This window comes from Urocampus carinirostris, chromosome 10 (genome assembly GCF_059441175.1).
Source record: "Urocampus carinirostris isolate Australia breed hairy pipefish chromosome 10, RoL_Ucar_1.0, whole genome shotgun sequence".
In the NCBI taxonomy this organism is placed as follows: Eukaryota; Metazoa; Chordata; class Actinopteri; order Syngnathiformes; family Syngnathidae; genus Urocampus; species Urocampus carinirostris.
This window is the reverse complement of record NC_142358.1, coordinates 16,677,526-16,703,653: the sequence shown is the minus strand read 5'-3', so window position 1 is coordinate 16,703,653 and position 26,128 is coordinate 16,677,526. Positions and strand designations below refer to the sequence as shown.

General features: G+C 39.8%; 1 protein-coding gene across 3 annotated transcripts in view; it reads left to right on the top strand.

Moving 5' to 3' along the window:
• The window catches only part of LOC148357934 (syntaxin-1A-like), a 142,687-nt gene that overhangs the window by 53,109 nt on the left and 63,450 nt on the right, over positions 1-26,128 (top strand). For all 3 annotated transcript variants that reach the window (XM_088344967.1, XM_088344969.1, XM_088344968.1), the window contains exon 3: positions 8,004-8,103. In XM_088344967.1, coding sequence (XP_088201093.1) covers positions 8,004-8,103 — 100 coding nt within the window. The remainder of the gene's footprint in view (positions 1-8,003; positions 8,104-26,128) is intronic.

Below are 26,128 nucleotides of genomic sequence, written 5' to 3'. Positions count from 1 at the left end.
TGTTATCAGGATGTTATTGAAAAAAAAATACATGCACATAGGGGTTTGTACGGATGTTTGAAATCCTTGTAAATGTTTCAATTAATATGTTGCGTTTCCAAGGATCAACGAATGGGTGAACTTCCCAATAAGCGCTTCTAAATGCTTGAAATTGGTGCTGTTTTTCTCACTAATCGTAAAAATGACTCCCAATACTGCTCTCTGCCATTGCATTTCTTCTTCCCCATGATTAAAGGGATCTGGAATTAGTTTGTATGCCATTGTCATATAAAGCGTCATGGCCCCCTATGGGTCCTGGCCAAGAGAACAGGTGTATGCTTAACAGAGCACGGCGGCTGAGAGCTCAGGGCAACAGCGGCGCAGTTCTGAGGTCAGGGGATCAAATTCAGCTACCAGCCTTCCTGTGCGGAGTTTGCATGTTCTCCCCTTGCGTACGTGGGTTTACTCCGGTTTCCTTCCCCATTCCAAAGACATGCATGTCAGGTTAATTGGCCGGTCTGTGAATGACACAGTGAGTTGTCTGTCTCTGTGTGACTGGCTGGTGTCCCCTGCCCACTGCCCTAAGACAGCTGGGATGGGCTCCAGCATCCTCCATGGCCTTACTGAGGATAAGCGATGCAGATAATGGATCGATGGATGAAGTTAGTTTAACCATTGCACCTTTCAGGCAATTTATTTATTTATTACACTTGATTTGATCACCATTCTTTGAAGAAAATTACCAGGACTAATGAGCAAATTTCTGACCATTTTTCTCTTAAGTTTGACTAAAAGAAAAGATCTGAAATTTTAGGAAAAATATCTACTTTCTCGAATGGGTCTAATTTAAACAGTGCAAATGTTTTAACAAAATGTGCAAATGAGGTTTTGTGACAGTAGGTGCTAAATAATTTAGTTTTAACTACTTAAGTGATGATAGTGGCAATAGCTAAACTAGCCAACAAAGCGATGCTACTTGCTATTGTTGGTAGTATAAGTATGTATGCGAAAACAAGAACTTGAGCTAAGCAGTCTCTTTGAGGTTTTTACTGTTGAATATTTTTGGCACTAATAAGGTACAGAACAAATCTGTTTGATTCACGAGTAGTCAAAATGATTGACAATCCCTATAATACTAGAAGGGAAAGCTATGACAAAACCAAAGCTTTAGCGTTAGTTGAAAAATCCCTACTTCACACCAGCCCTTTTAGACCGGATCTGGCAAGACTCATGGAATACATCATAAAAACAAATCACAAACAAACAAAAACACTTTTCTAAAACTTATAAAAAGAGCAATCTGTCAACTTGGCCCAGGAACTGTGATATGATGAAAGTCAAGAGTGATGAAGAGCACAGATATGAGAAATGACGTGACCTGCTGCCACTCCAGATGTTACCGACACCATGCCAGACACTGAGAAGTGAAGTAGCAACCAATCGTTAGCTGACTTCGTATTTTAACAGACAGAAAATAGTCTGCTCTCCGGTGCACTGAAGACGGACTTTAAGATGTCAAAGTTGTACAAACGCCTCCTGACTTTCGTAGATTCCACTTACAGATTCCGGCAGATATGATCATTTTTTTTCGGGATTTTGAAAAACATACGGGCATTGTTCTTAGTTAGATTTTGAATTGTGTGCACTTTTTTCCGAGTAAAGGACAGTACTGTAGTGCTCCTTTACGCTGCTACCGGCGTGTGAGAGGTCACCCTGCATCCACCTCGAAGTAAAAAAAAAATATGCTTCCTCTTTCTAGTTCGTATGTAAACTTACAGTGCTACGTGTACTGAATCTCCAGAATGCTCAGAACTTTGATATTTTTATTTGTTAATATCTTTAGCATCCATTCAATATGGTTGGTGTAAAGTGTAAGGAAGAGGTTAGCAGTTTCTTTTCAAACGAAAGTGGAATAAAAAAGCTTGATGCGGTTGAGAAAATGGTCGGAACGCTTTTTTTCCGGCCACTTTTTTACCACGGAGGAGGACCTCTTGAAGCCCATCTTCCAAAAGTAAGTTAAACTCAACTGTGTTTATCTTTCTTTATAGAGCATATTATTTTATGAAATGTTTATATTTTAGTACAAAACAATACATGTTACTTATACATACATGCCTCAAACATACTTATATAAACCATAATCATACAAAATATAGCATTGGAGCAACTTACCAACAAATTCAACTTATTGTCCGGAACCGAACTCATTCGTGTTTGTACAAAAGTTTTGAAAAACCTTACTTTTGTTTAGTTTAAAAATAAAAATAGAAGTTAATCTGCTATGTTTTGCAAGCAAAAGCTTGGAATGACATTGTCATGGTCGAAGGATTTGCCCGTCAATCATGGAAGCAAGCTGTCATGATTGGACGATTAGCCTGTCAATCACTTAAAACCGTAAACAGACAAGCGGTCGTCTCATGTCAGTTGCAAACGGTAGGGATGCATTTTTTTCTGCTGCAAAAAGTACAAAGCGATAATGCACAAGAAATCGAGGTCTGCCAGGCTAAATATTACCTTTATCCCTGGAGAAATAATATCACTTTTTCAATAAATTCCTTCGTTAACTAGCTAGCAAACACAATATTCATCCATACACGATGTCTCTCTCGCTTTCTTTGTATGTTTCTTTCCTTCTCAATGCTCTCTGTTTTTGTTTACTTGCTCCCTCTTTCTTTCTCTCTCTCTTTCTGTCTTTGCCTCACTTTCTTTATCACCCCTTCTCTCTCTCTTTCTCTCTCTGACTCTATCCATCTCCGCCTCTCTTTCTACCCTCTCTTGCTCTCTCTCTTTTTTTGACTCTCTCCCTCTTTCTTTTGATCTGTCTCTTTCTCTCCCTCTTTCCATGTCTCTCTTTCTCTGCCTTACTTTTTTTCTATCTTTCTCATCCTGTCTCTCTCTCTCTTTTTCTCTATATATCTCTGTTTCTCTCTCTCGCTGTTTCTCATTCCATCTTGTCCTCTCTTTCTCTATTCCCTCTTCATCTCTCTCTCTCTTACTCCCCCTTCACTTTTTCTATCTTTCTCCTTTTCTCTCTCTCTCATGTTCTCTGTCTCTCTCTTGCTATCTCTCTCTCTCTCCTTGGTCACTCTCTCTTTCTATCTCTTTCAATCTTTCTGTCTCTCTCTAAACCACTTTCTATTACTCTCACTTTCTCTTTTAGCTCACTCTGTATTTTTCTCCCTCTCACTCTTTTTCTGTCTCTCCGTCTCCTTCTCTTTCTCTCTCACTTCCTCTTACTCTCTCTTTCGGTCGGTCTCAATCCCTCTGTTATTCTCTCTTTCTCTTATTTTCTCTTTTTTTTCTCACATTTGTCTCTTACCCTCTCTCATTCTCGCTCACATTCTCTTTTTCTCTCGCTCTCTGTCTCTCTCCCATGATCTAGCTCTTTCCCTCTATTTTTCTTTATCTTTTTATCACTCTCATTCAGTCTTCTCTCTCTTTTGCTCTCTTTTTCTCTCTCTCTCACCCATTCTTTTTTTCTGTTGCTCTCCCTTATGCCATTTTTCTCTTCTTCTTTCGGACCAGTTCTGAATACAGCTTACCAGTGATGGGTCATTGTGATTTTCAAGAAAATATACTTCTCACTGGCATGATGTTTTATTGGTTGACTGAGCCTTATTTAACCCTACCTCTAATGATTAGAACCTGGTAGTAACGTAATAATTACAAAGTAACAACAGGTAATAGCACGATAACACAATACATTATTTTAGAAATGCATATCAAACAGGTGTAGCCCTTTGCTCTATCACTAAAAATAAAGTATCTCTCGTCTTCATAAAGGTTGTTTACCCATTTTAACATGTTTTTGTCAAGTAAAGTAAGAAACCACTTGAAATGAGGAATGGAACAAGGACAGGAAAAATAAACAGTTTGAACAAGTGAGAAATATGCAATCTTCCTTCCTTCTTGCTGTCACCTGGGCTGAAGATTTTCAATTCAAATCAGCACAACAGGTCGTAGCGTAGACATTTCAAAGCAACATGACATTACAATTCAGGGAGCAGAACAAAAAAGTAAAACACAATTACAGTCTCAACAATGCCAGGATAAAAGAAAAAAAGATTTGGAGTGGCTGCGAAAATCGTGATGGACGCAAGGAAGCAAAAAAAAAAAAAAGAAAAGGAAACGAGATGGAAAATAAAACAAATAGACCCTCGCGTCCACAGTCAACTGACACACTGAAGTATTGGCTGGAGATTTCTTTCAGCAGCTGTGTGATGGAATAAAAAATGCAGAGGGAGGTTGCCAAGCTGTGGATGAGTAGGTTGGCTACACTGGGAATGCTCAATTTTTACTGCTCCAATTTTATCTCGAGTGGAGTTGGTAAATGTGTGTAATTGACATTTCAGTTCTTAATGTGGGCATTTTTTCAAAAGCGGTTATTGTATCTGTCCTAATGATCAGAATTTGCCCAAAAAGTTTTTCTTATTTCACCCTGTGTCAAATCTGCCTATTCAATGCGTATCTGTCTACAATTTTTATTAGCATTTTTATGCTCTATTTTACAAATTGATGGCTCCAGGTGGAGGCAGATTGGCGAGTATATTTAGTTTTTTATGTATAAATTTGATTTCACTGTGTATTTTTCACGTTTTTTTCCCCCAGTAAATACAAGTAGTGCAACTAGAGGTTATCACGGTTGCCCATTGCCCGTTTGGCGCCAGCTGCGGCTCGTTGCCTGGCTTCCCTCCTACTTAAGCTCAGTGCTCTCACTCACCCTTTGTTAGTCCATTAACGAACCTCTGCACCCGCAAGATGTGTGTTTTGACTCTGTCCTGTATCCTGCTTGTGAATCCTGTCCGGTATCTATCCCGTCTATTTCGTCCTGTTTGATATATTACTCCAGTCCCCAGTGTCTGGTATCGATCTCATCTGTCTCGTCCTGTCTGATATCTTGCTACAGTCTCCGGTATCCGGTATCAATTCCGCCTGTCTCATCCTGTCCGATATCCTGCGCCAGTATCCGGTATCGATCCCGTCTGTCTCGTCCTGTCTGATATCTGACTCCAGTCTCCAGTATCCGGTATCGATCCCGTCTGTCTCGTCCTGTCTGATATCCGACTCCAATCTCCAGTATCTGGTATTGATCCCGTCTGTCCCATCCTGTCCGGTATCGATCCCGTTTGTCTGGTATCTGCTCATGTATGTGGTATCAATCTTGGCTGTCCCTTCCTGTCCGGTATCGACCCAGACTGTCTGGTATCTTCTCATGTATCTAGTATCAATCCTGTCTGTCCCGTCCTGTCAGGTATCGTCCCCGTCTGTCCGGTATCTGCTCGTGTATCTGGTATCCATCTTGTCGGCCTCTGGCTTCCTGTTTTTCCACGCTGGACTTCTGTCTTGCTTCTTCCACCCAGCGATCGCCGAATCACTGGCGTTTGTGTTCACGCGCATGACTTCCCCATTCCCGTAAAATGAAGCTTGTGTGAAAACGTTACGCATCTGGGTCCTCCTCCTGTTCTGGTTCTGACAGAGGTAAGATCAGCCCTAAAGAGTCCAGCCTGAGCTGACCAAGCCCGCGGGTATTAAAGCCCAAAACAGCCCGAGCCTGAGTGATCTCTGTCCCTCAAATAAAATTTATTTGTAAAGCACTTTTCAGGCAAAAAAATTCGCCTGAAATTGCTATAAATTGAAATTGTATTTGAAATGGTATAAAAACATTTAGCATACAACAAGACAGTAAAATTCCCACTTATAAATAAAAATGATGAATTAAAAGCCACATTATAAATGTGGGTCTTGAGCCTACAACAGTCAACAAGCCTCTGCCATAGGACCTCAGGCACCGCAAGGGCTAATACAATGAAAGCAAATCAGAAACATAGGATGGCCCAAGACCATTATGATATTTAAAAACAAGTGTGCACTTCGGCGCCAAAGTCCAGCGCGAAGTGTGTTACTTAGGTAAAGGTATTGCCACTTCGTAATATTACTTGGGTAGAAGTCAAAGGTACTCATACAAATAATCACTTGAGTAAAAGTAAGTGCCGCAAACAGCGTGCGTGCTGTGCAGATCCTTCACAAAGAAGAATAAAACGAAACGGCAAGCAAGATCGAGGCCCTGCCGTGCTCTGCCCGGCCCGACTTAATAATTGTCATTTTATGCCCAAACCTAATCTTAGTGCAACTAAGAACAAGCGCTACAAAGTACAACGAAGAATATGAAAGTGACCATAAAGCACCATTTTGCTTACCTTTTTTTGCACAGCCCTTCTGAAGTTTCTGATTACCCCTGCTGCAAATGGCGGACAATTATGCTAGCTCCCTTCAAGTGAGGCTCATTTAATGTAAAATAAAGGCCAATTTCTCAACTAAAAAGTATTAAAAAAATACTCGGTAATATAATAGTTAATGTATTTTTGTGTATTTTTGCTTATTTAATGAATGAAGTTTTTTTATACCAATTGGAGGTGCTAAATAATACATAATGGCCTGTTAAATAGAGCAAAGTTATCCAAAATGGTACAAGGATTTGTCATGCAGATTTCAATAATTGAAATTGTTTTTAAATATGATTCAATTTCATTGTTGTTGTTTTTTTTTTTGTATTTCATTAATTATTTTAGTAAAATAACAATATTATTTGGCGGCACGGCGGCTGAATGGTTAGCACGCAGTCTCACGGTGCAGAGATTCAGGGATTAAAGTCCACTTACCACAGCCTCCCTGTGTGGAGTTTGCATGTTCTCCCGGTGCTTGCGTGGGTTTCCTCCGAGTACTCCGGTTTTCTCCCACATTCCAAAAACATGCATGTCAGGCTAATTGGCCGGTCTAAATTGTCCCTAAGTGTGAATGAGCAAGTAAATGGTTGTCTGTCTCTCTGTGCCCTGGGACTGGCTGGCAACCAGTTGATGGTGTCCCCTGCCCACTGCCCAAAGATGGCTGGGATGGGCTTGGTTTTAATAAAGGACGAGTGAAAAAAAACGATTTCAATTTATTTTCTGTTTTATCCTTTTTGGTTAAAAAGCCTTGTTTAAACGAGCAAAATGATCTACCATATCAGATAAACTTACTCATTTTAGGGGACTTTAATTATACTTTGGATGGGTGGATCCCTTAACCACTAGGGTCATAGGGGCACCCTTTCCTGTGGTGTGTCTTGGGCAAGTACAGGCTGGTAGCGCCCATCCCCTTTCCAGTCCAACGTATGTTTCCACATGGTCTTGAACCGGGGACCTTTCGCTTGTGAACGTACCACTGCTTGATCAAATTTGAAAAATAAATGGTAAAACATAATACATACAAGTAGTAAAAGTACCTGTCAATAGATCAATATTGAGTGTTTTATTCATCTTTAAATACAGGTATTTAATTTTTTGGGTAGACTCAAATAGCCAATCATCCAAATAAAACCATGAAAGATTGCATGCCTATTTTACCAATTAAAATGTGCCAATGGGCTGAAATAAAAATGTAAAAAAAGAAGAACAGCTGTCTCTGAAGGTCAAGGTTGTTGCTCTGTGAAGGGGCGGATCTATTTCAGGATGATAAAAAGCCTAATAAAAAAAAGCCCTTGGCCTTATCACCTTTGAAGAAGGTTGTTATGCAGATTTTTTTTCAAGTCACTACTACAAATTGCATATAGTTGCTTTGAAAAAAAAACCCACTGCTTAGTAATAATCATTTGTATTATTCCTTTCCGTTTATTAGCCATTAGACAGCCCACTTTTACACTAGTACTGTTCTACAGACGATAACCCCGTCATCGTTGCGGACATCTTTCTCAAACCCATCAACACTCGCCTGAGGAAATCATTTGTATTTTGTTAACATAAGAGAGAATGCGAGAGTCCCATCCAACATAGAATAGTCCAACTTTGTCTGTTTTATGACTATGTTTTCCACCGATTGACCTTGAACCTCAGTTGACACAAAATTTCATTTTTGCTTCACAAGAAGTGTTTTCCTCGTGAAAACGTTTTTCGTCCAACACTTCGTACGATCACGACAACTTCACATTAACCCAATTAGCGCTTCGCTATGTGTGGAGCAAGTCTCACTTTCTCTCTTTTTGGCGACAGGTGGAAGAAATCCGGGGTTTCATCGAGTCTTTGGCGGAGAAAGTAGAGGAGGTGAAGAGGAAACACAGCGCCATCCTGGCGTCGCCTAACCCTGATGAGAGTAAGACTAGTTTTTATTCAAAATGTGTGTACCCCACTGAGATCTGTCAAGACAAAACAATATATTACTGATATCACACTGCTGTGTTTTTCAAAAAGGAAAGGAATGATACGGTTGTTTGAATTGCAGATATAATAGTGATTAGTTTTAATGCTACTTACCATGAGTCTGTAAGGTGGTTTGAATTTCTACTTTATTGTGATCCCAGCTGATACTTTATGTTTTACGTTCTCAGTGCATTGCGTGTTAGAAAATATTGCGCAATCAATTATCCTTGATCGCCTATTGCTGAAACAAGGAGCTGGCAGGGTACTTTTTTTTCCAGGCTTGGTGGCTCTTTATTGCAATTATTTGAGCTTAAAATGATCTGCACCCTTGAGGCTGCAATCTATTATCCCCAATCGCATACTGCTCAGAGCGGGGACTGGCAGAGCGCACTGGCGGCTCTTTTTTGCAGTATTTTAAGCCTAAAAGGAACTGCACTTGTGGGGCTGCGATTCATTATCCCTAATCCTGTATTGCATGAGCAGGAACCGACAGGAGGTCCTTTCATCGTGAGCCGTGTTTTTCTGGCCCACCTATAATCGTCAGGCTGCGTTCTATTATCCCCGAACCCATATTGCTGCAAAGGGGAGACCCACAGAAGGCATTTTTGTCAACCTGCATGCTGTTCTGTGCCGCCTAGAATCAAATGCATGTCTGTGGCCGCATTCCATTTTCCCAAGACGACTATTGCTGAGGGCCGGGGCCGGCAGAACACACTTTTTGTCCCGGTTTGGTCTGCTGAAGCGAGACATTGTGGCCCGCCTATAATGAACTGCACTGTTTTGGCCGCGACCTGTTATCCCCCGTTTATTATTGCATTGTTTCTCAGCACAGGGATGCTGCTGGAAATGTGAATTTCCCTGCGGGGATGAATAAAGTATCTATCTATTGATCTATCTATCTAAGAAAGCAAACATGACCCCTGCATGGCGGCTCTTTTATCTATTCTTTCCGCCTGAAATGAGCAGCACTCTAAGTGCAGTCCTTACCCGCCTAATGAAATGCGCAGTGGTGGGCATGATCCATTATCTTGGGTCAACTATCACTGAGAACAATGGCTGGCAAAGCTCAATGTTTGGGGGGGTTTGGACTGTTGGTCCAATGTTACCCGCTTAAAATAGCACAAAATGAATCATATTTTTCAATACATTTTTTTTCTTTTTGTATTGTCATGTATGTCTAATTAAAGTACAATTAATATGGTGTAATGAGTCTGTATATACCTGTCTGAGATTGGTGTAGGGCTTACAGGATGGGTACCCAACCTTTTTGCAGCTGATAGCTACTTCTCTGTTACTGATTAGCTTGAAGGGCTACCGGCTTGATATGCTTTTTTAAATAAAAATTTTATGATGTTAGTTTTATGGCATTACCCACGTTAGGCCCTGGCTTACAGTATAGTATCGCCTCAGGAGCTTTTAAAAGATACCCTTATTTCTGCTTGGCAATAGATGTCAGGTTAAGCCAGTATTGTTTGAAATTTCTCATGTCTGCTCGTACAATGATGAATCATAGCTTGCGTGAGTCATTGATTGTGTGATTCATCAAACGGACTCAGGACCCTTTTTTCTTACCAATATAATACTCAACATTTGAGTAGTCATTCATATTCATAATATCCTAGTACAGCAATCCTTTGTTTTTTTGCCAGGGTTTCACTTTAAAAAGGATAAACATGTATTTACCAACTACTCTATTATGCAGTGAAACCAAAGAACAAACCCTATTTGCAGGCTCAAGCCTTAGATTAGAATATAAAACAACTGTACTTGATAAAAAACCTTCAGTACTGTCAAATTGTAATTGAAAAAGAATCTTACTGCTTTACTGCATTGCACTATAGCGTTGAAAATGATTTTGGGACACTATCCTTACTTCAGATGATATTTTGTTGCCATCATGTGGATATTAGTGGGGAAACAAAAATGCGGCATGATAATAATAGCATTTTGAGAAGTATAACCTCATGGGCGATAGAAAGCATATTCTGCCTTTTTTTGCTTCTGTGGGTCCATAGCATTTTGTTTGCTTTAAGAACAACTCGAAATTGAAAAAAATTGTGCGTACATAATGTCTGTGTACAATTTAGACTGCAACGTTAATGAAGCACAGGAAGACACAGTCAGAAAAGGGCGCGGTGACTGTCCAGCCAAAAAGAATGCGGGGCAATGAAAATCTGCGAAGTAGCGAAACCACATGAAACCTCCTCAAATGCTCAATGATTTAAAGTAACATCTACAGGGAGTGCAGAATTATTAGGCAAGTTGTATTTTTGAGGATTAATTTTATTATTGAACAACAACCATGTTCTTAATGAACCCAAAAGTCTCATTAATATCAAAGCTGAATATTTTGGAAGTTGGAGTGGGGCTTTTTTAGTTTTAGCTATTTTAGGAGGATATCTGTGTGTGCAGGTGACTATTACTGTGCATAATTATTAGGCAACTTAACAAAAGACAAATGTATACCCATTTCAATTATTTATTTTCATCAGGGAAACCAATATAACAGCTCAACATTCACAAATATAAATTTCTGACATTCAAAAACAACAAAAACAAATCAGTGACCAATATAGCCACCTTTCTTTGCAAGGACACTCAAAAGCCTGCCATCCATGGATTCTGTCAGTGCTTTGATCTGTTCACGATCAACATTGCGTGCAGCAGCAACCACAGCCTCCCAGACACTGTTCAGAGAGGTGTACTGTTTTCCCTCCTTGTAAATCTCACATTTGATGAGGGACCACAGGTTCTCTATGGGGTTCAGATCAGGTGAACAAGGAGGCCATGTCATTAGTTTTTCTTTTAGACCCTTTCTTGCCAGCCACGCTGTGGAGTACTTGGATGCGTGTGATGGAGCGTTGTCCTGCATGAAAATCATGTTTTTCTTGAAGGATGCGGACTTCTTCCTGTACCACTGCTTGAAGAAGGTGTCTTCCAGAAACTGGCAGTAGGACTGGGAGTTGAGCTTGAGTCCATCCTCAACCCGAAAAGGCCCCACAAGCTCATCTTTGATGATACCAGCCCATACCAGTACACCACCTCCACCTTGCTGGCGTCTGAGGCGGACTGGAGCTCTCTGCCCTTTACCGATCCAGCCACGGGCCCATCCATCTGGCCCATCAAGACTCACTCTCATTTCATCAGTCCATAAAACCTTAGAAAAATCCGTCTTGAGATTTTTCTTGGCCCAGTCTTGACGTTTCAGCTTGTGTGTCTTGTTCAGTGGTGGTCGTTTTTCAGCCTTTCTTACCTTGGCCATGTCTCTGAGTATTGCACACCTTGTGCTTTTGGGCACTCCAGTGATGTTGCAGCTCTGAAATATGGCAAAACTGGTGGCAAGTGGCATCTTGGCAGCTGTACGCTTGACTTTTCTCAGTTCACGGGCAGTTATTTTGCGCCTTGGTTTTTCTACACGCTTCTTGCGACCCTGTTGACTATTTTGAATGTAACGCTTGATTGTTCGATGATCACGCTTCAGAAGCTTGGCAATTTTAAGAGTGCTGCATCCCTTTGCAAGATATCTCACTATTTTTGACTTTTCAGAGCCTGTCAAGTCCCTCTTCTGACCCATTTTGCCAAAGGAAAGGAAGTTGCCTAATAATTATGCACACCTGATATAGGGTGTTGATGTCATTAGACCACACCCCTTCTCATTACAGAGATGCACATCACCTGATATGCTTAATTGGTAGTAGGCTTTCGAGCCTATACAGCTTGGAGTAAGACAACATGCATAAAGAGGATGATGTGGTCAAAATACTCATTTGCCTAATAATTCTGCACACCCTGTATTAATCCAAATATTTTATTTAAAATTGGATAAAACTAATACAAAAATAATATCCACCCAACTTGATATCAAACCCCTGAATGACAAAAACGAAACCAGATTGAAGACAATAGAGGGCCATCGTCATTCTGACACATCAAAGGTAATGTGTGTATTATTTGACATCTAAGGGTCGCTGGATTGTGTGCTGAACCAGAAAATGAGTGCTACAAAGAACAAAGAAGAACCCAAACTACCCCACCTTTTACAAGGTTTTTGTTTTTTTGGGAGCACCCCTAGCAATCAGCTTCCTTTTGGCTAGCCTCATATCATGTGAATTAAATGAACAATTCTCGACCTTCGGGTATATAAAAAATACACATTTAGATTGGTAGTTCATGTATTTTTGCTTATCATTCAAATCAAAAACATTTTGTCGTATTTGTTTTTTTATTACTAAGAGGCGCTAAATACTAAACCATGTGACTTTAAGATTAGGCTGACATAAATACTGATACTGTTACATAGTGTTGTTACGCATTCATGTCCTTGTTCACAGCAAGGCTGCTATCAACATCTATACCGATACCTGATGTTGGTACTTGCCCTTCGCTTATTTTACTACCTACCATAAAGATCTATTTCTTCCACTATTTGCCTCTCACGCCTCTTCTACAATTGGTTGCTTTTCCTTTAGCCCCGCAGTCTCTTAAAAATGTAAATATCAGTTGGAAATGGGCCCTAAAAAGCAGAATTTCTTCTCTGATAGTTCTCTTGAATTTAACCAGCATCTCAAACTATATAATGTAACCACATATTAAGTCGACTTCTGCATCTGTAAAGTGATTCTTCGTCCTGCACTGCTAGGCTTAGCTTGACACCAGCTGTCATCCGTCTGATATTGCCTTCTCGCCATCGTATGTCCCTGCAAGGGATTCTATTGCCAATGCAGCCCCAGGAGACCTTCGCTCCCACCATTTTTTCCGATGTTGGAGAGCCGAGATTAGATTTGGGTCAATGTTTCTATAAACGTTTCAGAGGCAAAGCACATACAGTACACTGAAATAAATGCATGTTGGATGTATTCACTTATATTGGGCCAAGCGGTTATACAAAGTTATTTAAATTGGCCCTTCATGTTGCTTTTCTTTGATTTTCAAACTCTTTAGAGCAGGGGTAGGGAACTTATGGCTCGGGAGCCATATATGGCTCTTTTCATGAGTACATATGGCTCCGAAATGAAATATAACTATTGCACATCTCTCTGTGGCGTTCCAAAGTCAAGTAATTTCATCCCGATTTTGGTCCATATAAAGCCGAAGCAACTTAATGCAGAAGTTCGATAAGAAACCATTTAAACTGATAAATTAAAAACGCTGGCAAACGACTTTGATTGGGTGAGCAGTACAGGTGGGCGGATCCCTGGACACAGCACAAGGCACTTCCTTCTCTCTTTCTCTCGCTCAGTGCAGTCTACACTGAAAGTGAATATGACGATATGCTTATCGTTTGCAGTAATTAGTAACATTTTACAAAAGAACTTTGCATGCACATTGTTTTTGAAACCGTTATTAAGGAGAAATTTCATGGAAAAAGTTGCCTCAACACTCTTAACTGAAGTTGGAAGACAAATTGTAAATGGCATATTTACATTGATTTGGGACACAGGATCTGGCATTATTATCATTTCATACATTTGATTAAATAAAATGTGAAATATAATGTGCTGAAGAATTAGCTTTTGTCTAGAGAGTGTGTTTGGCAGCTTTTTCAATTTTGAAAATAAATCATTTGGCCCTCTCAATTTCTTTTTAAAACATTTTTTGCTTCAATGGCTCTTTGGGTCAAAATGGTTCCTGACCCCTGCTTTAGAGCCCATCTGCTGTTTGTATCTTCGAAGAATGGAATAAAAAGAGAAAGCGCAGTTAAGGTTAGAACGGGGATGAAATTTCGTTTCTAAAGGATTCTCTCGCTGTCCTCCTTGCAAGTTAAAGTCCATTGATGTCTTTTCTCCATATTTTGAGTGTCTGTTACTACAGTTTCAACTTAACAATAACGCACGATGTCCCTTTAATGTACTAGGACATTGACAAACTCTTTGTTCAATGTAAGCCAATTCAGTTCAACACACATCAAACTGTCGTACGATTGGCTATTCGACGGTGCCTGACATACATTTCCACTGGCATAGATAAATGAGCAAAGAGGATCATTTTCAATGCCGTTAATTGGCTTCAAAAAGTGTGTTGCAAGCTGTGGGGTGCCCCATATAGATCCTGCGCACTGCCACAGCTTCTTTTACCCAGAAAGTTTAGAAACAATTTGTCACAAGAATGAAAAATGGTCCTGTTGCGCCTGCAGGGGAACAGCTTGTCCTGTTCCTCGCTTCTCGTTCATTATCTTCACTAGTCCCGATGTCGTCTGCACAACGCTCCATACATTCCCGCGAGCTCATTTGTGTTTTCTTGAACCATCTCAATTGATGTCAGCCAGTGTTGCGCGCACATTACTGGAATAAAAGTAATTTGTTACAGTTACTCGTTACTTAATAAAAAAATACTTTCGTTACCCCTAGATTACTGATATCCAAATGTAGCATGTTACTCTGATAGTCACATTGAAGCCGACCCGCTAAAACACAGGTTGGCAAAATAAGGCCCGCGGGTCAGGTGAAGCCCGTGAGGCTTTTTCATCTGATCTGCCAAATGAAAATGGTCAAAATACAATGACAATAGACTTAAAACTAAATAAAGTACTACTCATAAAAAATATTTTTGGGTTGCCAAATGTGTCCCCATTGTTCTTTCGTGTGTCTACAACAACAAAAATTACTACAGAAATGCTACAAAATTACTACAAAACTAAATTTAAATTTTGTGCCTAAAACAGGGAACTATTGAAAAAAAAAACCTTAAAGAAATACTACAAAAATACGACTCGATTACATGTAAATACACATATACTACATATGACAGATAGTATAACAGATATACTATAAAAATACAACTACAGTCATATTATAAAAAATATGAAAGAAATACTAAGAAAATACTACCATGGAAATACTATAAAATACCACTCATCAGTCTTGCAATCGAAAAACATGGTTTATTTCATTGCACAATATCTTGAAAATAAAATCATTCGTGCAATTACAGTGTAACCCCAATTGGACCGAATTTGAAAGTAATAATGTATGTATAATGAATGTATGTATAATGTTACGACTCATTAACAACATTATTATAGTGATAAGTATAAATGTGATGAGAGTAAATATGGGAAGACATTATCAATCATAAGACAATAATATCGAACTGATCCAAGGACTTACACAGCATCATAATATCAAAATTTGGATAGTTCCGTTCACCCCTAATTGTATGTGACTACATGAGCGAAAGAGCAACCGCTAAATTGCAGTAGACCAGGGGTGCCAAATTTGTCTATCGCGATCTACCAGTCAATTGAAAGGACAGTGTGGGTAGATTATGAGGCAATGAGGAACTCTCTGTTGGTTTGGTTGGAATGAAAGTTTATTAAGTAATCATCATGCGATCAAAACATGAGTCATTGTTCTTCTCCTGAGAACAATATGGCTAAAGCGGTCATAGTAATAATAATAAAGATACATGTTATCATCTTTCATCTTTCAGGGCAGCCAAGGTCCCTGTACACAGAATATAAAACAACAATAAAACTAGAATGAAGCAAACAAACAATAAATAGAAAATAAAAGTATAGTTAAAAAAAATGGGGCGGCATGTGAGGCAGTTTATTATGGATCGGCAAGTCTGAAGAGGTGGGTTTTGAGTCTGGATTTGAAAAGTGGGCAGGGTGGCAAAATTCCAATGGTCAAGTGGTTATGAGTTCCAAAGCTGGGGGAGCAGAGCGGCTGAAAGCTCAGCTTCCCAAGGAGCTAAGACGAGTCACGAGTGAGGTAAGATGGAGGGAGGAGGAAGATGATCAGAGGGTGGGGGATGGGGTGGAAAAGTGAAGGAGGTCAGAAAGGTAAGGGGGGGCAAGGTTATGGATGGCCTTATGTGTACTAAATGATTTTGTAGGTGATTCTTTGGATGATGGAGCCAGTGAAGTTATTAAATGACAGGGGTGATGTGGTGGCGGGAGCGGGTTTTAGTGATGATGCGCGCAGCAGAGTCCTGGACCAGCTGAGGTTTAATGAAGGACTTTAGACCAACGTGCACGCCTATCTGGGGGCGCATAGCATGAACAAAATAAACATCATCCTATCATCTCTTCACTATGAAACGTGACATTTGATTGACATCCAATCTGACATTTGATCAATTCTGATACATGTTACCACGCATGCGCATGCAACCCTACCTAAAACATTCGAGTTACAAAGCAGTCTATTCTACAGAGTTGCCTAGTTAGCCTTCAATTTATTCCTTCTGAATTCACGAAAGGATATAAAAACTTATATATAAATGAGTAGGGGAGCAGGGGAGGAGGACCAAGTAAGACCAAGTAGAGCAAAAAAACCCCCGACCATTTACATACAGAGATGGAGAAGGACTTTTTTTTCATGATGTCATATTCTAAAAACGTGGTCAGTATGATCAACTCAGTTAATTTTTTTTCAAACAAAAAGTGTATCATTATTCCTCAAAGCTACATCGCAGTGAAACTCCAAAAATCCCGCGTCATAGCTAGAGACGCAACGGACACTATTCGCTACACAGAACAGATTGAAAACTGTCAGATTTTGAAAAACATTTTCCAGACCTTGTTTTACTGGAGGCAGGCTCCACATTCACGTGCTACACTTATCGGGATGATGCTGAGAGTGATTCACGGACATCACAAAATTGAAGCACTGTATCACCTTAACCTTTCTGGCGTGGAAGATGAGATTTTGAGACTTCAAGTGGACATTGAGCTGAAGTTCCAGTCTTATAGATAGTTCTTGGACTTACTCTCAGAGGAAAAATACCCCAATATGAGGAAATGTGCTACCTTCTTCACTGTATTGTCCGGCTCCACTCATTTATGTGAGTCAGCCTATTCCTACATAAACACTATTTAGCCCAAATATGTTTCCACCATGACTGATGGTCATTTGGAAGTGTGTTTGTGGTTGGCTATCTGCAGCTACTGTCCAGATTACGCATCCTTGGCTTATCCCATTCAGTGCAAGTCATCAAAGCAAGATAATGAAAAAAAAACACATGTACTGGGTTGTACAGACGCTGCCCTACTTACGAAAAAGTCGTTCGTAAGTGGAATTTGTTCATAAGTTGCTTCAGAGCTACAGTTTATTTTGTATGGAATGTATGTTTAAGCTTTACATAAGTAACCCGTATTGTACTAAAGAATAAACGTTTAATAAAATAATAAGCTCTATAAAGATAAATAAAGATAAGTTTAAATTTCTTTTGGAAGATGAGCTTCAAGAGTTAGGAGCCTTCCTCCTTCTTGGTAGAAAGTGGCCGAAAATAAGCGATTCAATGTCAGGACCAGAATAGAGAAAGGACCCTCTCACGTAACATTTCTCACAGTTTTATAGGGAAGAAGGGAAAGGAGTCCACACACAATCCGGAGATCGCTGGTTGCGGGAGTAGGTTGCTCAGACGCGGAAGTGGGACGTGACGAGCGATTGCGGTGTCGGGAACAGAAAAAAAAATGGGTCAGTAGCCGGGGTGAAAGAGCAAAAACGTGGTCGATATCAGAAAATGGGTCGTTATTCTGGACGAGAGAGCAGACGTGGTCTAGATCAAACAGATTGTAGCGGGAGAAAAACACGAACAAAAACAGGTCTGGTGAAAAAGGGCTTGCCATGCAGACGGACCGACAAAAGGGGACTAACAGCACAGAGTTTAAATACTGACAGGGAGCCAATCCGTCAACAAGCCGCAGCTGGCAACCACGGGTGGGACCAATTGGGCGCCATGGCAACCGTGACAGAAGCTGGCGCTACACGGCGGGGGCCGATCAGGCGCCATGGCAACCGTGACATTTGGTTCTCAACCGCATCAAGCTTTCTTATTCCACTTTCATTTCAAAATCAACAGCTCGCGTATTCCTCACAGTTTACACCAACCATATTAAATAAATGCACGAGATATTAAACAATAAAAATGTCAACGTTCTTAGCACGCTGGAGATACAGTATTCAATGTTTACACTTAAACTAGGAAAAGGATTTCTTCTTCGGGTGGATGCTGGGTGACCTCTCTCAGCGCCACACGTTGGAAGCGGCGGAAAGAAGCACTCCAGTAATGTCCTTTACTTGGAAAAAGGTGCACACAGTACAAAATCTAACTTACAGCAATGTCCGGATATTTTTCCACATCCCGAAAAAATTGATTGTATCTACGGTTTTCCGTGAGTCGAACAGTTGTAAGTAGGGGAGTGTCTGTACTCGTTACCAAGAAATGTAATTATACACACTTCCTTGAACTCATTTGTCCTTTTTTTCAAAGCTCCCTCTCATTCATGTCAGCCCATCAATCGGGACCCCCTGTTTCAAAAAGGGATGCTCTTCCAAAGCACATCGACCTTCCTGCCAGCTGATCTGTTACCGCCTGGAGGAAGCATCGATCCGCTAACTGGTGCAGATGTCGAGGCGTTTACCTAGCACTCAGCGTCGCACACCATCTCATCTAAAATATCGACCGATGTTGGATTTAGCCGCATCAATCAGCGGCAAATGCAAATATCAAGATTGTTCATTACGTGGGGCGAGAGAATCCCTCTAAAAAAACGCCCTCCCTGATTGCCGTTTTGATGCCATTGTGCAATTGTGTCCCGATTTTGACCGATAGCGGGTCGACGTGCTCTGTTGTATTCTCGTTTGCCTGTCAGAAGGCCAGCCAGGCAAAAAAATCGGAGGCATGGCGTCTATTCAGCGTTGAACACTGCCTGTTCCACTAATAGAAGTCAGGCATGAAAGAGGGATCGTGACACGGAAGCTTTTCATTCGTGCAATAAATCGCCTCTTCATGGATTTACTGAGTCTTAAGAAAGACAAGATTTTATTGGAATTTAATCTCGGGCATTCCTATGGGTGGTCTTTCGGTAATCTGCTCTTAAATTCTCAAAATTGCTTCCGTTTTTGTTTTCCACAATAAAAACTGCCAAGTAATTCGTAAAACCAGTATTTTTGTCATCCAATTTGCACTTTTTTCAGAGGTTGGAGTTTTTGCAATTTATAATTTGGAATGATTTATTTACACATGAAAAGGAAAAATCAATTTCCAGTGAATGTGAAAAATCAATTTCCAGTGAATGTGATATGTGGATGAAATTTGTTTTTTTCTCAAAATTACTGCAAAACACCTTTTTAAAGACTGTTAATTTGTTAGGACCAGAACAGAACCAGGACACAATTGCGTAACGTTTACCACAAGTTTTATTGGAAGAAAGAGGAAGGGCTGCGCCCACAATCCGGTGGTGGTGAGCGGACTGTATTAATACAGTAAAATACTTGAAACTAGCGCCAAAGAAAACCTACCAATGTAACAGTCCTTTTGTGATATGTAAATTGTTTTTGAAATAACAAAATTGCTCCTATACCATAAGCAAGTGTCATTTTTCCCTCACGGTATGCATTTTTGTTTTTAATTTAAAAGGAAAAATAAGATAGATTAAAACATCACCAGGAAAACAATGTTAATCAGCCATGATAGATCCTATTCCCTCATTTCAAGTATACTCATTGTTTTATTTCACTGCGAAAAATAAGTCATTTTTGTAGTTCTCTAAAAAAAAACTAATTAAAAAAAGGTTAAATCTGTATAATAATGATGTTTGATTCTCAAAATCCGAAAAAAACTACCAGTGAATAGATTATTTTTTTTCAGTGTAAATCGATTTTCAAGCAACAAAAACAGCTGTATGTTTAAATATCAAAGCTTACATCCGGTAGCAGCACAACCTGGGGAACAGCAATGAAAGGAAGCTGACATAATTTGGAATTCTTTAATAAATATTCATAGACAAAATATAATTAACATCACATTATTTAGATATTTTATAGGCCAGCAAAAAAGGCCTTGCAGGCCCTGACGCCCTGCAACTGCCTGTAATCAGAAACAGAATGAACTTATCAAGGGTGTTGAACCGTCATGTTTCTATCATGTTTAATAGCTTCCATAATTGCATCACGTGTCCCGCCCTCAAGATTTTGGCTCCAGCTTCATGACCTCAAGACCTGTCCTTCCCCTTCTAACCCTAGACCCCTTTAAGTGTCTGGCTGAAATACCACAGTTAATTATCACTCATGAATACTCAATTCATGCATACGCACATACTGTGTCATTTTATGCAGAAGGCAACTTTTAAAAGCATTCCCCAAGTCACATTTCTAGAAGCTTAATTGCCTTTTCTTGTGTTTTAGATATTGAAGATATTTGGCCCTGTCTGGCTCTTTTTCTCATTACAACGACTGATGATACGACGGGCGATAGATTCTCCTTCGAAAGGTTAAATATCATTGCCGATTGGGTCCCTCGGAAAAGGGTCGGGGCCTTCGGGCTCTGCTTTTCCTGCTAGATAATTGAGAAGTGCAATAAAGTACAGCCTTTGAGGAGATGTAATGCATGCAGAGGCGTGGCTTTGTGTATAGAAAGATAACCCATCAGGAGGGATCGAATTTGTCTTGGAGGAAACCAAGTTATGTAGGAGAAAATGTAGGTTCGATAATCTTTTAAGTCTTCTTTCGTGATTGAATTAAGTACATCGGGAACCAGCCATGAGGGGGAGCCTTTTATTTCGTCATCCCAAAAGAACTCTGAGAACTCCAGACATAACAATGCTTTTATAGCTTCAGTTTGAGTACAACCCAAAAGGCGGCCCTAGTCCTCAGTAATCAACAAGGAAGACGCTGTCGTACCCTTATTAGGACATGTTGTTCGCCTCAGTTTGCTCAGAGAGTCCTTGTCCTTGTCTTGCCAAGGATCTTCTCGAATGATGTCAACATTCCCTCACTACTCTAAGCAATGTAAGCAAGTCTTTCTACATTTCTAAATGTATGCAACTCTATTCTACAAATGCAAGTCTATTTTCCACAACAGTTATTATATCATCACATATCCTTAAAGGGACAGTGGTTATTATTTGACCACTCGATTTCGCTTTATGGTGTAGGGCACCTGAGATCGAGTGCAAGGAAGAATGACAAAAAGTACATCCAAACAATCACTTATTTGGGTCTTTTGAATTATGTTAGCGTTGTCGTGTTCCATGTCTAAAATGATTTCTCAGACGTCAAGAAAATTGAGTCTTCATTGGGTAACGGTAGCATTGTCATCTACTAAGTTTAAAGTGACACAATGTAATATTTGACCACTGGATGTCGATGTACTGTGTAGTGAAATCAATAACTATTGCTAAAGAGACTCAAAGTGACCAAACGCTACCATTTTACTTCTCATTTTTTGCCAAACCTTCCTGAGATGTATGGGTACCTGTAGCAGCATGATGGCGACTATGTCAGCTACCTTTAGGTGAAGCTTATGTTATGTAAAATAAATACTAATTCCTTGACCTGTGTGTATTTTAAAAAATGCATGATTGTTTTGTAGTTTTTTAATGAATGAAGGGTTTGTTTTTACCACAAAGAGTAGTCCACTCTGTTCCTTTAACTTCAGTTCATTTTAGCTGTTCAGAACGTTTATCAAAAACACAAACCACAATTGCATTACTCTATAGTTTTTATCTCAAATACATAGAATGATAATAAATTGTAAGCTTAGGCAGTAAACTTACTGGCCTGTCTCTAACTAGCCATAGGAAATTGTTTTGCATGCTAATGTCAGCTGCAATTGGCATTCATGTTTGGATTATCAGGTTTTCACTCCTCAAAAAACAAGTATCATTAAAAAAAATATTTAACAAATCATTTGTGGAAGAAACTGATAACATTAAATAATTTTGGCCGGCCTGCCCGAGGATGGCTGGAGCACATCCCAGCCATCCTCGGGCAGTGGGACACCCTGAAGTGGTTGCCAGCCAGTAGCCGGGCACAGAGAGACACACAACTCACTCGCTCATTCACACCTAGGGACAATTTGGACATGCCAATTAACGTGAAACGCATGTTTTTGGAATGTGGGAGGAAACCGGAGTGCCTGGAGGAAACCCACCCAAGCACGGGGAGAACATGCAAACTCCACACAGGGGGTTCAATCTCATGACCTCTGAACTGTGCCGCACACGCACTAACCACTGCGTCGCCGTGCTGCCCAAATACCATGATATAAATGTGAATTTAACTTTGACCAAAATGTTCTCAAACAGTAAAGTGCTAAATATTAAAAGCAACGCTTACTATGAAACACATTACCATTGAAACCAATCAGTTACAAGCAAGTTACACTCAGCAGTTAGATTGTTGGAATGATTGGTTACTTGTTGTAAATTGAAACACAATGTAATCTAAAACCTAGGTCTCAAAGTGTAGGCGTTAGAGCAGGGGTCGGGAACCTATGGCTCGCGAGCCATATATGGCTCCTTCTATGAGTATCTGTGGCTCGGAGACAAATTTGATTGCATGCAAAATTTCTCCATCTTGTTCAAAACTTGAGTTGTCTATCCTATTCAGGTTCACGCAAAGCCAAACCAAAGCTAAATAACATGGTATTACTTCGCAGTATATATAGGGCACGTTTTTCACTACAATTTACAGTCAAGGTGTCACACAAAAAAAGGGGGGGAAAAAAACTCGTTTTGGCTGTACAACGCTAAAGAATCCTTTATATAAAAGTTCACTATACAATCTGTGTTCAGTGTTCAGATACCTTATGATGAATCCACAGAACTGTAAATACGCCAAAACACCGGAAGAGAACTTAGTTATTTGATTGGGTGAGTGGGAGGGATGGGTGGAGCTATGCAAAAAGTGCAAGCACTCCCTCCCTTCTCTCGCCCTACGCCGTCTGCGCCAAAAGTGAGCTCATCATGCTCCCTATTTGCAGAATGTTGTGACGTTTTTACACAATAACTGCTTGCATCTGGTTTTGAAACCAATATGTATGAAAAAAAGGGTCAAAAGGAGTTTAACCGATCTTGAGTAATTGCAAGACAGAGACAAGTTTAAAGTGGTATGTTTGTTGATTTTGGGACAGGGGCTCAGGCATTATTCTCTTTTCATAATTTTTATCAAATCATCAAAAATAAATGTGCTGAAGACTAAGCTTTTGTCTGGGGCGCGGCTTTAGCAATTTAGTAAATTTGTCTCATAATATATGGTGTGGCTCTTTCCCAAAATAAAATTAATATTTTTTGCTTTTATGGCTCTTTGAGTCAAAAAGGTTCCCGACCCCTGCGTTAGAGGCTTCATGTCCTGCCGCATACTCAAATCAAAATCCGGGGTTACACGAGCTTTACGGACGATGAAACAATAGCTGAAGAGAGCAGTTCTGTTGATGACTTTTATTAAAATGAAACACAATAAAAAATAAAGAGACTATCCTGGGCTTGTCAACAGGAGAAAGTCCTTACCAAACAAGCGTCGACAAAATGGCAGACCGTTTTATTTAAAGGAAAGCGGCGTGGTTTGACAACAAAACTAATGCGAACTTGAATTTTCCAGACAAAGTCAGGAAGTCCAAGCTTCACAACAGACCTTTTTAAGACTGGATTGAACTGGTTTCTGCTAGTAGTATGGTAAATTCAGGGCCTCCCTATCACTAGTGAATCTGGGAACAATGTTGAGAAACTATAATCATTGACTGTATTGATAAAATGAGGCATCAAGTGAATCCAACAGGAAGTAAATACTTCAAATTCAAATATATGGATAAGCATAAGGTGTATTTTTTGCAACCAAATGAATAATGTGACGATCAAAATAATGATGTGTTGATTAAATTATAAAAAAAAACATAGCTGAAAAACTCACGCAATCTTGACTACGTATTCAGTGACATATTTTAATAATTTAACAAAAAGTACAACCAATAGTTTTACTTGGCAGCCCTTTAACAAATATCCAGTTCAACATTGCTACCAAAGCTCCAGTAAAATAGCTGTTAACATAAGCGTTCATGATTAATATTTGGCTTGATTTCCAAAAGAAAAAGAAAACTAGCTGCTACTTTAAGTCAATGACTACACATTGAAATTGCAGCTACATGGGTGTGATTCAATATTTTAGTACTAATACTACTACAGTACTCTACAAAGGATTCTTAAACTCATGCAGTGCCACTATTTTGTTACTATAGGAGCTGTTACAATTACACAAAACCAACTGGTAATCATTTTAGCTATGGTAAAAAATAGATTGACCATAATTATTCATAAACAAGCATTGCAATTATGATACGATTCACTTTTGTGTTCAGTTGTAATGTGAAAATTTACACTTTTTTGTCCTCTGCACAATTTCACATGTTCCATTGTGCCAAACTCCAACTGCAGCCTGCCAGAAAATGAGTCCACAAATAAACACTCCCAAAGCGATTTCACACTGGCGTGGTGTGAGAGGAAAATTAGACTTCTTTTGTTTCCTTTCTCATTTATGTATGCCGAATGTTTGTTTTTAACAATATACAGTATGATCTTAATTGACAGGAGAAATAAAAATGTCATTTTTGTCTTACACTGCTACATCTTGTTACTTTTAACCGGTCACGATTCTTTAACTCCCCCAACTTTGTAAACCTAGTCCCTCCTGAGTCATCAACTCAACAGCTCGGGAGATTCGTGGTTTAATTGCAGTCTTTTGTTGAGGGGGCTGAGAGTGAATCCCACCCTCTGAAGCAGCATGCCAACACTCCCAATGAATGGAAATGGTGTTTAACATTTACATCATTTACTCAGCAATGCTCGCTGCTTTTTAAGTTTTATGGGGGGAAGAAAGGTATATTGCAATAAGCCCTCGTTTTTCTGCTTCGTCTCCCAACAGGCACTAAAGGTAGTCCCAAATTCTTAAACATGTGAGGAAATAATATATATAATACATATATATATATATATATATATATATATATATATATATATATATATATATATATATATATATATATATATATATATATATATTACAGTGCTGTTCAAAATAATAGCAGTGCAATGTGACTCAGACCCAGCATTCATAATACACATGCTTTGTAGGTTGTGCAACTGGGCAAATAGTTTGAAGGGTGTGTTGAAAAAAAATAGCAGTGTGGCAACCAATATTTGAGTTCATCAATTTCGGGGAAGGAAAAAAAAACAGGTGTGAATTGGTTGGCGCCTATTCAAAGATGAGCGGGAAACGCGAGGCTGACCAAAAAACCCGCAGTGGGCAGCCAGGCTAACTGCGAACCGACAACAAAAAGCAGCAACCGCTATGGCGACAAAATCGAGGCTGGTCAGGAATAGACAGATCAAAGAACACCGCAAAACCGGTGCTAACTCCCGACTAGCCGATCAAAAAACCGACTGTGAAAAGCCGCGCTATGCAGGAACCAACAACAAAAAGAGGCAACGGTTACAGCGATAAACGCAAGGGAATAAACCAGGGAACACAGCAAAAACTGGCTCCAACGCCAGCCCCGATGCTAACGGGGAGCTAGCCGGACAAATTATGCCAATTCCAACACACGGGAAACGCTGTAATCACCATCCACCAAGCAAAAATTAGCAGTATGTAATGTCTGTTCACTACAATCACTGTCTGTTTCTGAGTTGGCCTCACATGTTGTGTCAATGGGATCACCAGTTGGGTCAACTTTGATACTGAATTTCTCGAGTCCCCTGGCCCGTGGAATATTTATAAAACATAGTTGTGGGGAAAAACACTACATGTGATATACTTAATTGACTAAAACACATTTACAGAGATAAAAGGCCTGTTTGGGGAAATGGGGGGGGGGGGATTGTGGTCATGTAGAGGACATACAAAGTGACTTTGACACATCAAAGCTGACATGCAAGTAATGTATGTAATGGAGGTGGGAACAAGCTGAGTCATTAACACTGGTGTGAATCACTCAAGCTGCCCTTTCCAAGCCATTAAAATTGTCTTTCCATCGAGACATTGCCTCAATGACGGTCAGTAGGAGAACTTGGAATTAGAATTGTCTGTTGTCATTGATGAGCACGTATTGAACATTGTTTACAACAAGATTGGACATGGCACTCATCATGGCATTTCATCATGGTTTCTCACCACTTTCTCAACCCTTCTTTCTAAATGAATAATGATGACAGTCAGACTCAATTGCGCTTTAACATTGACTTGTTTAATTATGCT